Raw genomic sequence first — 13,271 nt, forward strand, 5'->3', positions numbered from 1 at the left:
GTTTCACCTTCCGCGCATGCGAGTACGTTAAAAACGGCGTTGTCAACAAAAAAAAAAATTATAAAGAATAAAATAGAATAAATAACACGACGATCAAATGACAAAAGACAAGTCGTGGGGATGCAGAGGGCGACACACACAGAGGGACACGTGTCGCTCTTAAAAAAGGGGAATCGTGAAACACGCAGTGGCTAATTAAAACGAATTAGGAGGCACGTACGGGGGGCACACGCCCAAAGGAAAACTAATTAACAGGTGTATTGCGTGAGATACACTACAAAAGACAGCACAACACAGTGGAATGCTTTCCCACCTTTCACAAAAAAGAGACGAACGCGACGGTGAGAAGGTACGAAGATGCGGATAACATGGCGGAAGCGAGTGAAAGGATAACCGCCCACGACGCACTGGCACATATTGACACACCCGCAGAGGGAAACACAAAAACAATTCGTTGAAAAGGCAACGTTGAATTATGTGGCGCGCAAGGTGAATTTTTTCTTTTTTTTTTCTTCTTCCCTTTCCCCCGTCTGCAACTCCTCCCAGGGGAAGCCTCTCCATATGCACACACGTACATGTTGCATGTACACGGATGCGCGCTCCAACAGGGGGGTTCGATGCTAATAATGGAAAAGAAATTGTACTCTCCGGGGTGGAGGTGGACTGCTCAGTGGACCCATACACTTGTATGTCTGGTCTGTCTCGCTGAACTGTCCACAGAACGGCCCACAAAACGGTCCACGCAGGGTCTTCTCCCGTTCCTTCTTCCACTCCGCATTAAAAAAAAGAAAAATGGCACAACACAGCACAATGGCGCGTTCAACCCGGATAACTCACAGGGACGCCATTTGAATCCTTCATTCCAAGCCTCCCGGTTCTTTTACTAACAAACGGAAAGAGACTCCTTCCCAACGCACTTTCCATTTTGCACACACGTGAACATCCTCACGGACGTGTCCACAAGGGCGCACGTTTTTTTTTACCTGACCAAGTCAGGTGAATTAAACTCGGGTCAGCTTGGCATTGACCCCCACCCCCTCATCCATTGGGCTTTCCAAAAATGGGATGAAAAAGTCCCTCCACGTTGAGTCACTTTTTTAAATTCTTCTTTTCTGCAGTTGCTGGGGAGAAGGGGAAAGGGGGAAAAGAGGAAAGGAAGATGAGCAATTTTGCTGATATATTGTATGTCCGCGGAGGGCGTTTTTTCGAAGGACTTTTTTACGAGCACTAAGTTTTTGGAGCGCTTCTCTTTCACCTGTGACGTCGTGGCAGGGGGCCCCGCAGAAGTCAATACGTCTCGACGTTTTACTCGCGTCACCCCCTCGCTTCCTCCACTTGACCGTTTCCTTCCTCGGGGGTGCAAGGGGCTGCATTCTGGGATGTTCCGGTTTTATCGCCTTCACGTCGGCCGCGCTGACCAGGTGGTTTCTCACCATTTTGTCTGCGCGAATGTCTACGCGGCTGTCCACGGGTCTGTCTGCTCGCCCGACCATGGGATCTGCCCTCATTACGCTGGCAGTGTTCCCGTCGACCCTTCTTTCCCCCGTACTTTCGCTCTTATCGTTCCTTCTGGTCACACGGACAGAAACCGCTGAAGCGACGGCTTTTCCCTTCTCATTGGACCATTTGTGGAGCTTCCCCGCCGCGTCCTCGTTAGACGCCCTGGTCATACCTTCCCTACTTTCCACTTGCGGGCATCTCATCTCTTTGCAATGATAACCGTGGGGTCCCCTACCCGTTTTGCCCTCACCATCGACCTCATAGTAATGTTTCTCATTCGGGTGCCCAGTTGCATTCCCGTTGTGCCTCTCCGCGGGGAACTCTCTGTTTCCGCTCCTCTTAGGCTGACGCTTGACCGATTTGTTATTGTGGATCGTCTCTGTGGTGGGGCTGGCGTCCTCATTGTTGCCACTTCTTGCGTGGTGTATACTTTGCGTGCTCCTCATTTTGGGGGCACATCTTCCGCTGTGCGGGGTGACCCTCGTCGCGCCTTCGTCCCTTTTGGGCGCTGCGGTTGAAGGTGGCTTCCCCTTGCTGGTGCTCCCAGGGGGGGGAAGCGCCTCCCTCTCTTGGTCCTCCTCACGGGGGGATTCCCTGGACTCGCCACGAGTGATGCCGCGGCCCAAAGGAGTATCTGCCGCGTCAGCGATCGCCGCTTCTCTACCCCCCTCGAAGCTGCGCCCACCAGGGTGGTACTTCTTCCTGCGCATGATGTCATAGTAGACTATATTTCGGTAGAAATTGACTCGGTATTTAGTGCTGTCGTCTACAGGTATGGTAATGATGTGTCTGCAAACAGGTTCGTCAATAATGGAATGGAATTGCTCCACGTACTTGTGTTTCAGAGCATTCTCTGCGCTGATCCTTTTGGTGGGATTGAACTGGAGGAGTTGTTTCAGAAGGTCGAGTGCCTCCACGGAAGCTTTCGAAAAAATCTCAGAAAAATTCTTCCTCTTAATATCAACAAAGGAGGAAATAATCGTGTCTGTAAAGGGGGATTTGATATCTTCCATATCCTTTTTCGTCGGTTTGCCGATCACTTGGATGATTTTCTCTAGTTGGTTCATCGTAGAGTTTCCCCTAAAGAGAGGTCTCCCGAGTAGAAGCTCCGCCATGATGCAACCAAGAGACCACATATCGACCCCTTCAGTGTAGTTGGTACTCCCCAACAGAATTTCTGGAGCTCTATACCACCTCGTAGCGACATAATCGGTTAGGACAGGAATCTTATTCTCACTTAGCTCTGTCGATATGCTTCTCGCCAATCCGAAATCTCCCACTTTGATATGACATTCGGAGTTAAGTAATATATTTGATGGTTTTATATCCCGATGGAGAAGCATCCCTGAGTGAATATACTTGAGTGCTCTCAAGAGCTGATAAATGATATATCTTTTGTGGATTTCTTCCAGCAGATCTGCTTTTATCACTTCGTGTAAATCGGTCTCCATATAATCGAAGACCAAATAAATATCATTGTCATTCTTTGCGTTTATCACGTCCATCAGTGTGATGATGTTGTCATGTCCATTCAGTTGGTAGAGGAACATAATCTCTCGGAATGTCCTCTGCGCATCCGTAGAATTCTGGAATGCACCAAAAATCTTCTTCACCGCCACAATTTTTCGATTCCTTTTACACTTGGCCTTGTACACTATCCCGTAGGCTCCTTTTCCTATTTTCCTCACGATGTCATATTTCTTGAGGACACTTTCGTCTATCTGCTCGTCTTTGCTTTGCTGTCCTTCCTTCTTCATCTTTCGCCCAGGGGGGGTAGCGGCAAAGCGGCGGAGTGGGAGAGTGGCTGGGAAGGAGGGTGGCAAAGCGGCGGAGTGGCAAATTGTCCCACCCCCCCCCTGTCCAGTTCGCCTAACCCAAAAAAAAAAAAAAAAAAAAAATGCGGAAAGAAATTCCCGAGTGAGTTATATACCTTTGGGAAAATTGTCGGGCATTTACCCCCTTGACAGTTTATTCACACAAGAGAAAACCCTTCCTGTGTGGCCTGGTTGCGATACTGCTCGGAGGGAATCAACTTAGGACAACTGTGCTATGTGTGACTGCTCCTGTGTGTGTGTTTCGGGTGGGTAGTAACACGTGGTCGTAAATCAGGTGAGGAGCAAAACCGTTATGGCAACTTTTAACCTCCCCTTGGCGAGATGAAGGATATGCCCCCCCTTTTCTCACTTCCTCGGCGTCGCCATGAAGTGGTATGGGAGGAGGGGGCCTCTCAGATTCCCCCCATCCTAAACTATCTGCGCAGGAGTACGTAAAATCGCCTACACGTATGTGTGCACTTGGCTTACGCCTCACAATTCTGCAAGAATTTTTGTTGGCTAATTGGATGCCCCTTGCGAGGGAAAAAAAAAAAAAAAAAAAAAAAAGGCAAACATGCCAAGTGGTGAGCTTAAAAGGGGGGTAAAAAATGCGACTTAGCGCGGTAGAGGGGAAAGGCAACCGCGCTTACTGCCCTGTTGCGTGGTTGCTGTGCTGCGGCGCTGCGGGGAGGATAACGCTCTGGGATCGACTTCCCCGCGCAACATGGCATACTAAGTGGATGGCGAGACGAATACGGGTGTGTGTCTGTGTGTGTGTGTGCGTACACGACGGCACGGGAAGGAAGACCAGTTCTGCGCGCATACTATGTACACGTGGCCACTACAACGATACGTAGTTTTGTTATCTTGTCATGTTGCGCTGACGTGCTTTTGCGGGGTTTTACTTTTTCTGCTTCTCTTTTTGCTTCTTATTTTTTTTTTCTTCCATTTTTGCTTCTTCCCTTTTTGCTTCTTCCCTTCTTGCCGTTTCGTTTTTTCCGTGTGTTCCCCCTCTGCACATAGCGAAGGTCCCACCGACGGTTAAAATTTCCTCTCTTCGAAAAAGCTCACACTGAGGAAGCCTTTGCTGTGCTCAAGGGGCATGATTGCGTACGTACCTTTTGCGTATGCCCGCCTCCATTTTTTGCGGTAGCGTGCCTTTGCTTTTTTACCTGACCCGTTCAGGTAAAATGGACGAGGTAGCAAAAAAAAAAAAAAAAGAAAAGAAAAAAAAAAATTCACCTATATGCCAATTTTACAGGTTTGCAAGTTTACAAATTTACAATTTTACAATTTTACAAATTTACAATTTTGCGATATACAGGTTTGCAGATTGAGAGACTCACAAATGGCTAGTTCACCCCCGATTGCGGCGCGAGCGGAGTTAAACACGACTGGGTGAGGAGTGAAAAATTGCGCAGAAGGCAGCAAAGCCGAAAGGAAGTGACACAGAGACGCAGTCACACAACCACTTAAAAGCTTAACGGCTTAACCACGGGGAGGGAAGAAAACGAAACGACGCGCGCGTCGGCACGGAGCCGCTAAAGAAGCATTCCTCAGAGGAATTGCGGCTTGTGTGCAATTTTACCTGCGCGAAATTAATCGCTCCGTCAGATCCCTCTTCATTTGCAAAGGAGCGACACATTTGTTTTGACCTAAAAGTCAGTAAAGGAAGGAAAAGAAGAGGAATTCAATTCACTCGGTGTAGTTTCACATATAGGCTCACAAAGTAGCTATGTAATTTTTTCTTTTCTTTTTTTTTTTTTTTTTTTTTTTTCCCACGTGGTGAACTCCCATTGAAGAGAAACCTCCCCAATTTGGTGTGCCACCAGAAGGGGTCTTTCTCTCTCCCACGAAACACACACACACAGACATACACACCCAAGTGTCAGTCCTGCATATTATACCTACATCGCGCTGTGGCCAATTTGAGGAGAAAAAAAAAGAAAAGGAACAGCCCAAAAAGCATCTACACGGAAAAAAAAAAAAACCAAAATGATCAATCTCAGGAGAGAAACGAAATTTATTCTCAAGCTGCGGAGGAGCATGGGGCACTGCACATCTCTAAATAATGGGAAAGGAAAATGGACAGTCCGTTCCGGAATGACGAGCCACCACGCCGTCACAACGAAACGACACCTAAGCATCCACGAATATTTGTCAATAAATCTGTTGCGAAACAATAAGATTCCATGTGCACAAGGGTACGCAGCGAAAACTCCAGAGGAAGCAGAGGAGAAGGCACTGGAGCTGCAAAATCGCTGTGGAGACATCGACTTAGTAATCAAAGCGCAGATACTGAGTGGAGGAAGAGGAGTAGGATACTTTAAAGAAAACAATTTCGAAGGAGGAGTTCACATTTGTCGAAACAGTACAGAAGTGAAAGAAGTAGCGTCGAAGATGTTAGGCAACACATTGGTGACGAAGCAGACAGGAGAGGAGGGAAAAAAGTGCAACACGGTTTTTATATGCGAGCGTTTTTACATAAGGAAGGAAAGGTATGTTGCTTTTCTACTGGACCGAAGTTCCGATGGGATAGTCCTCCTCGGATCATCCATGGGAGGTTCCTCCATCGAAGAAATTAGCAAAAAGAATCCCGATGCTATACATAAGATGAACATAGATGTACAAAACGGGTTCAGTAATGGCCAGGCACGTGAATTTTGTGAAAAAATTGGGTTCAAAAATACCGAGCTAGATATCGCCACAGATGTAATAGCCAATTTGTACAAAATTTTTAAGCGATACGATTGTACGCTGCTCGAGATTAATCCTTTTTCCGAGACGAACGATGGAAGAGTCCTCTGCTGTGATGCCAAACTAAACTTTGACGACAATGCGGAGTACCGACAGAAGGAGATATTTCAGCAGAGGGATCTCTCCCAAGAAAATGCAGAAGAGGTAGAAGCCAAGAAATTTAACTTAAATTATGTTTCCCTCGATGGGAACATTGCCTGCATGGTCAATGGGGCAGGCCTAGCCATGGCTACCTTAGATCTTATCGTACTGCATAATGGCTCCCCTTGCAACTTCCTGGATGTTGGTGGCGGCGCAACGGAGGACGAAATTACAGAGGCGTTAAAAATAATCAACCAGAATGCCAAGGCTAAGGTATGCTTCATTAATATCCTAGGGGGTATCATGCGATGTGACATCATTGCGAGGGGAATTATCAAGGCATGCAAAGATACTGCCTTTGGTAAGCCACTTATAATTAGGCTGGAGGGGACAAACCAGGACGAGGCGGAGCAGCTTCTGCGCCAGTCCGGTATCAAGTGCATCTTCTGCCAGGACATGAACGTCGCCGCGCAGAAGAGCGTGGCCATGGCCAACATCATTGAGACCGCCGCGCGGGTCGACGTGCAGATCGCCTTTACGTGAGTGCGCAACACGCTAGGCATATGTACTATGCAAGTATTTTTTTTTTTTTTTTTTTAAGCGCAAATCGGTCAAACCGCCTAACCGCGCAGAGGTGGCATATATTATTTATACCTCTACCGAGGCGCCGACTTCGCGGTGCTATTAGCGGTCGCCAAAAATACCCTTGCGCCACCAGTGGGGGGGGAATGCCGCGCAGCAGGCCCTGCGCATAGAGGAAGGAAGCCCACAATATATGCGTTACGTGGCACTGTCACAGGTAACGTACTGTTATAGCTAGTAGCATACGCGCTGCATACTTTGTGGAGTTTGTTTGGGGTAAACAGACCCATCCAATTCGGTGCATCTTCGCCCTCTTAATGCATGGCGCGAACTGAATTTTTTTTTTTCCCCTCCGCCGCGGCGGCATAATACAACATTGGAAAAACAATTCTGCCACTCCACTTGCGATGCGCAAAAAAAAAAAAAAAAAAAAAAAAGAAAAGAAACTATTTTCATTTTAATATCTTATTAGTTCCTTTTTTTTCCACTTCGACATTTTGTGTTGAAACTTTTCCACGTTGGTTTTTCTTCCCCGCGCGTTACCGTTTTGGGTTGACCCTCTTTAGGGATTCACGTTCCCCTCGTTACAGCCTGTTCCCCCACCGCTTACCCTTATAGCGTCACATTAACAATTGTGTGCCCCCAGAGTGTATCGCAAAATGCCACGCGTAGAGCTGACTGAGGAGGAAAAGCTGAACATTCAAAACAAGGACCTCCTCTTTAAGAGGTTTGTTGAGCCCGGAAGGCTGTGCCTCATCGAGTATGGCCCCTACGCGGGAAAGGTATGCCCCGAAGCGGCCATTGGCGGTTTTCCCATTTGCAATATGGCAAATTTGCATCTTCACATTTTGTATTGATCTGATCGCTCACTGCCGCTGATCGCCCACTGTCGCTGATCACCCATTGCCGCTGATCACCCACACCTTTCCTTTTCCCCCCCACTCCCAGCTCTGCTTCGTCGTGGACATCGTGACGCTCACCCGAGTCATCGTCGATGGAGCCTTCATCACAGGGTAATAAAAAATAGCGCTATAATGGGATGGACGCCTGTGCAGCGGCGCAGTCGATGTGCCCAACTGGGTGTGTGTCGTCAGGGTATCCCCTGTGGGTGTATCCCCCGTGGGAGTAAACCCCCCCTGAGCGTCATCGCTATGCCTATCCTCATACTTCCCACCCCGCGCAGCGTGCCCCGAATGATCATACCTCTGAAGAGGCTGAAACTGCTAAAGGAAAGAATCAAAATCAACAAAAATTGCAAAACCGGATTCCTTCAGAAGACAATAAAAAGCACCAACATTTTAGGAGAGTTTAAAAAATCCAACTTGGGCAAAAAATTGACCATTAAAAAGAAAAGAGATTTGGCTACTGACTATGAGCGCTTCCAGATATATCACGCCAAGAGGGAATTGAAAAAGAAGATGAATTTGCTCAAGAACAAGAAGGACAGCAGCAGTAAGGGAGACAAGAAAAAGAAGGCCAAGAAGGTTAAGAAGGCGGTGAAGAAGTAGGCATTACAAGTAAAATACGTAGAGGTGGTCAGGCCACCCCTCACCTATGGCCTCTCCCAGGCAACGCCGCTTACTTCCTCCAATGTCCTTTTTTTTTTTTAACTGCGAACTGTTTTTCACCGTGCCGATATTTAGAGAGTTGAAGGAAAAAAAAGCTTAATTGTCCCACGCGCTTGTATCTGCGCAAATCGAAACTGTAGCTTATGGCGCACAGCTTTCTTCCCGGGACGTTTTAAAAATATTTTTACGCAAACGTTTCCACGTGGGTAGTGCAGAGGGAATTAACACGAGGTTGTCACTATGGTTCCTTTGGCTGCTTTGCCTTCTTTGATTAATTTGTTTTTTTCCCGCACCTCATACTTCCTGCATGGGACGGGCAGGCCCCACGTAGCAGATTTGCCAAATCGGAGTGAAGAAAAAAGAAAAATAAATAAATAAAAAAATAAAATAAAACAATATCTTAACAATAGAAAAAAACTTCCAGGGTCTAGATATAGGCACCTCCCTTTTATTTTATTTTATTTCCTATGTTGGCGCTTAAACGTGGCTGTCCACCCGTGTACCACCATTTTCATCGACAGGGAAAGGCTCCAGAGGAATGCCCCCTCGAATGAACTTCCAACCGTGTGGCACAAATGACATCCAGCTAATCTGTTTGCACGGGCAAAACGGAAAGGACAGAAAGTGAAATGTTGTTCCGACGATAAACAATGACTGTTGAGACGTCTCACTCTGTACACGCTTGCATGTGGATAGCGTCCGAATTTTGATGGCAAATTTTTCCTCTTCTCTTTTGATCACTCTGTTTTGCTCAACCTTGCCAATGAGATACTCTTTTTGTGACATCTCACCACCACTTTGTGGCGACAACAGGAAAGGGGCAAACAGAAAGAGGAAATAAAAAGGAGAAAAAATTTTCTACGCACTTTGCCAACCCTCTTACAGTTAGTAGCATGGATTATTCGCCCATTTCGGATTTATTTATTTATTTTTTTATTTTATTTCTTTTGTTCAAAGGGGGAGGGTCATACATTGCTGGGTTGGGAGTAGAAATAATGTCCCCTTTGTCGGGGAAGCGCCAAAAAAAAAAAAAACTGCAGTCACATCGGCACATGCACGTGCAAGGATGAGCACACGAACATTTCTACAGGGGTGAAGCAGCGAAGGGGCGAGGTGCATACCCACGTAAGGGGAATCTCCCGGTGGATTATCCACGAATGAGTGACTCCAAGGCGGTGCGGCTTGGTGGAGGTTAACCGGCCCAGTTCGGTGCCCACGCATGCCTCACCACCACGCATACGTACACACACGGCTGCATGCCACGTGGATACATAACCACACACATAGAACATTCGCTGGGGGGGAGGAAAAAAAAAAAGAAACCAATGATTGCGCTCCCTAACGCTTTCTACATTTGGCACTAGCAATCTCGCAACACAGCTCGTGATAAAAAAAAAAAAAAGGCCCAAGGGGTGTGTATTACCAAAGGGGCAAATAAATTTCCTAAATTGAAAGTGCTTCCCCCCTGGCTGTTCCTTTTTCTTTCCTAAACGAAAGAGGACAGCTCCAATGTCAATCTGAGTTAGTACACATTTAAGGGGTCTTAGAAAACGGACAGCGTCGCAGACGTGTGACGGCCAAGGAGGGGAAACATAACTCCCTAAATCGCCTGACCAAGGTCAGGTTAAAAAATGAACTTGCACCATCGCTGCAAAAAAAAAAAAAATGCGTACACAGAAATGTGTGGAAAAAAATGAGTACAAAAAAATAACATACACGTACGCATACACCTATACGACCATACGCGCGCACACATACCCACACCGATCATGTGCAAACAATTCCTCCCAGGATTTGCAGATTCCCCAGCCCAACGCGCACGAGGCTTCCACTAAGGGGTGATGACACACGCGGATTATTGCCAACCTGTGACTTTACACCCGGGGGTGTGCCAAACCAGGGGTGCCTTTCTCTCGCCTCAAGTTTAGACGCTCAGAAGAGTGACGACTTAGTAGCGTGGAGATATAGAAGCGTGGCAGAGCTCCCTTGGTGAGGTATAGTTTCCGTCACGCGGTGGTCCCAATAGTCTGCGCCTGTTTCACACTTCCTTCCCATGAACCACGGTGACACAGCGAGCAGGGGGGAGTACGAGGCCCTGGTGGAGGGGGCAGACCCGATGCGTAGCAGAAGCATAGGCGCAGACGAGTTAAGCAACATGTACGCAAATGACATCACGTGTGGCAGCATAAACATTGGGGAGGACCCAACTCAGCAGGTACCACTGGGGACGCCCCTAACCTACATCGTTGGAAATGGAGGAGATCACATCGAAGCGAATCACATCGGAGGGAATCACCTCGAAGGAAGTCACACAAAATATGACAGTGCTCAGGGAAGCAAAAGAACACACACAGATTATAAATACGCGGCATACTTTTTCGCCTACATGTTAGTCATCTCCATTTGTATGGTTTGTTACCTCTACCATGGAAACTATGCGCGGATATTATATGGGACAAATTACAATGGGAAAATCTGTGGGAGGGATATGAAGAATCATTCGTATTTGTACTTCCCCTTGTCGCCTAAACTCTCCAAAATGGAAATACTGAACAAATATGGGAAATGTCTGGAGTCGTGTCCGACATCAGATGGGGCGAATAAAATGAAGAAGGAAAAAGAAGGCGAAAAGACAAACCACAGTAACAATGTAGAGATGAAAGAAAAGGCAACTTATTTTGATAACCCTCTGTTCTCCACCTCCTCCTCATCGTACTCCTCCCTTTTTGTAAAAAAGAAGCCGAAACAAATTATGGACAAGAAGGGAAACAAAACAACCAACGTGGTATACAGCGATTACACAAAAAGTACAAACAACAATCTGTACGTGGAATATTCTCTCAGTTCCCCATACTATGATACGGTGAATATTATGAACATATGCTATCCATTGGATAAAGGGTTACGAGAGAAGGTTCTAAATGTCATCTTTACAGATAGATACAATGTGTTTGTTAATTTATTTTCCTTCAACAATTCCTTCGTCTACGTTTTTGTTTTTATTGTTTTTTCTCTTTTTTTATGTATTATCTACTTGTGTTGTATGTACTACTTGTCTTCCCTGACTCTCCACTTAGCGTTGTTTCTTTTCAGCTTCTCCATGTTGTTTTATCCCGTGTACTTGATCCACAAGCATTTGTACCTCCTGTTTCATCCCATTAAGGGAGCCTTTTTTTCGTACCACTACTTAGTGTCAATATGTGTGTGCTTTGGTTTACTAGCTCATGGAGTTATCTTCCTCTTCGTTTTGTATTTGTACAGAAATACATATAAGTACACACACAGGTTAATCACTGTCACTTTGGACTTCGTCAATAGTATGTCCAATCTGCTTTACGCGCCTTGCATCGTTTCGGCTGCTTCGCTCGCGTGGTTCTTTCTCTGGATGTATGGATACATTTACGTCATGACTGCTGGGACGCTTCACGAGCAGAGGGTAATTTTTTTTTTGCCTAGGGCTGAAATTTAAATGCCACACTTTGCCTGAACAGATGGGCAGCGAACCGGCCAGCTAGCTAGCTATTTTTTTTTTCTTCTTCTTCTCTTTTGTGAACATTATTGCCCGTTCAGGTGAAAAGATGCCCCGTTGCGCCGTTCTTCCGAACACAGAACACCAACCTGTGTGCAGGACACAACACACACGTTTCCCATTTTTCTTGCAGCTAAGCTTGGAACTGGACTCAAATGGAAACAGCGAGATTGTGTCCCTGCAGAAGGTCTTCCACTACTTCAGGAGCTCGTACATATTTTCCATGTAAGGCGTGTGCAGCAGAGGAGGGACCTCAACTCCGAACTAGGGCCAGTGCGTGCAGCGTAATGTGCATATATACAGATAGCACATCTGCATATGGCCGTAACTCACATATATATGCCGCCCCCTCCCTCCGACAAACCGTATCGCCTCACACCGCAGATTCTGGATATACACCTACTTCTTTGTGTGTGAAATCTTGCAGTCCCTAAACCAGTTCACTATAAGTTATTTAGGTAGCGAAGGAATGTCGCTCAGACCAAGCGTGGCCAACACGCTTCGAATTTTAAAAAATCCTTCAGCGCGTGTGCCATAACACCCGCGTGCATTTCAATCTCTGCAGGGGCCGTGTGGTACTTCTGCGACAAGAATAGCGTCAACTACAAGCTCAGTGCCCAAGCCACCATGAGTAATTCTGCCCTTCGTAATTTGCGTTCGAAGGAGCCAACCACGCGCGGGATAGACCAGTGCGATGCAGATGTGTGTAGAAGTTGATACACTCACAACGCCCCCCGCTGCCCTCCCCCCCTTGCAGAGACAATACTGAATTACCATTTGGGCAGTTTGATCCTATCGAGCTTTATCAACCTATGCACAAAGCACCTACGCGTGCTGTTCTTTTGGGCGAACAGCACTCTGTCCCTTCCCTTCTTCTATAGCGAGTCGATTTACAAGCTGAAGGAGCGATTCGGTAGGCACCCGCGGTGGGCTCACACGCACACCCATGCGTGAATAAGTACACACATAGGGGAATCCTTCCGTGAATAAGCACACACGCGGAAGTACCTATGCCTCCCCGCACAGCATAACCGCATAGCGCATGTAGGAAAAGCAATACCCCCCCCACTCCGCACTGCAGCCCTCTTCTTAAGACCCATTTCGAATTTAATTGACACGCACACGATGGCTGCATACTGCGAGGTAAATCGGCTCGCCTCACAGGAAACATAATTCCAGGGAGGGGAGCAGAGCAGAGAAAGCTTCATCTCCCCCTTAAGTACACTCCCAAATAATGTGTTGCAGATTCGATCTGCACGAGACCACCTTTTTAGCTCATATCTGCTCCTCCCATGATTGGGGTGTTCCTCTCTTCGCAGATCTCCATGACGTCGTACCCGTACCTACTTGCCTGTAGCACGTCGTCCAAAAAGTTAATAAACTCGACTTCGCCAGCGGCATCTTTGCATGGGGTAGGGAGAACGGGTCTCAAAGGAGGAA

General features: G+C 46.9%; 4 protein-coding genes across 4 annotated transcripts in view; 3 read left to right on the forward strand and 1 right to left on the reverse strand.

Moving 5' to 3' along the window:
• Positions 1-1,089: 1,089 nt before the first annotated feature.
• Positions 1,090-3,257, reverse strand: C922_03082 (CMGC/MAPK/ERK7 protein kinase; the record flags this gene model as incomplete). The annotated part of the gene is made up of 2 exons (XM_008818674.1): positions 1,090-1,121; positions 1,223-3,257. The coding sequence occupies 2 exons, from the start codon at positions 3,255-3,257 to the stop codon at positions 1,090-1,092; spliced, it is 2,067 nt and encodes a 688-aa protein (XP_008816896.1).
• Positions 3,258-5,309: 2,052 nt separating this feature from the next.
• Positions 5,310-6,695, forward strand: C922_03083 (succinyl-CoA synthetase beta subunit; the record flags this gene model as incomplete). The annotated part of the gene is made up of 1 exon (XM_008818675.1): positions 5,310-6,695. One exon carries the CDS (start codon positions 5,310-5,312, stop codon positions 6,693-6,695), a length of 1,386 nt encoding a protein of 461 aa, XP_008816897.1.
• Positions 6,696-7,393: 698 nt separating this feature from the next.
• On the forward strand, positions 7,394-8,242 carry C922_03084 (50S ribosomal protein L14e; the record flags this gene model as incomplete). Its single annotated transcript, XM_008818676.1, has 3 exons — positions 7,394-7,516; positions 7,683-7,747; positions 7,918-8,242. 3 exons carry the CDS (start codon positions 7,394-7,396, stop codon positions 8,240-8,242), a joined length of 513 nt encoding a protein of 170 aa, XP_008816898.1.
• Positions 8,243-10,355: 2,113 nt separating this feature from the next.
• C922_03085 (hypothetical protein) overlaps positions 10,356-13,271 on the forward strand; it is a gene marked incomplete at both ends in the record, with an annotated part of 3,637 nt that continues 721 nt past the window's right edge. Inside the window, 7 exons of the mRNA XM_008818677.1 lie at positions 10,356-11,738; positions 11,965-12,056; positions 12,216-12,289; positions 12,397-12,462; positions 12,589-12,744; positions 12,913-12,974; positions 13,151-13,256. Of these exons, the coding sequence (XP_008816899.1) occupies positions 10,356-11,738; positions 11,965-12,056; positions 12,216-12,289; positions 12,397-12,462; positions 12,589-12,744; positions 12,913-12,974; positions 13,151-13,256 (1,939 nt within the window). The remainder of the gene's footprint in view (positions 11,739-11,964; positions 12,057-12,215; positions 12,290-12,396; positions 12,463-12,588; positions 12,745-12,912; positions 12,975-13,150; positions 13,257-13,271) is intronic.

This window comes from Plasmodium inui, assembly GCF_000524495.1.
Source record: "Plasmodium inui San Antonio 1 unplaced genomic scaffold supercont1.12, whole genome shotgun sequence".
NCBI classification, from domain to species: Eukaryota; Apicomplexa; class Aconoidasida; order Haemosporida; family Plasmodiidae; genus Plasmodium; species Plasmodium inui.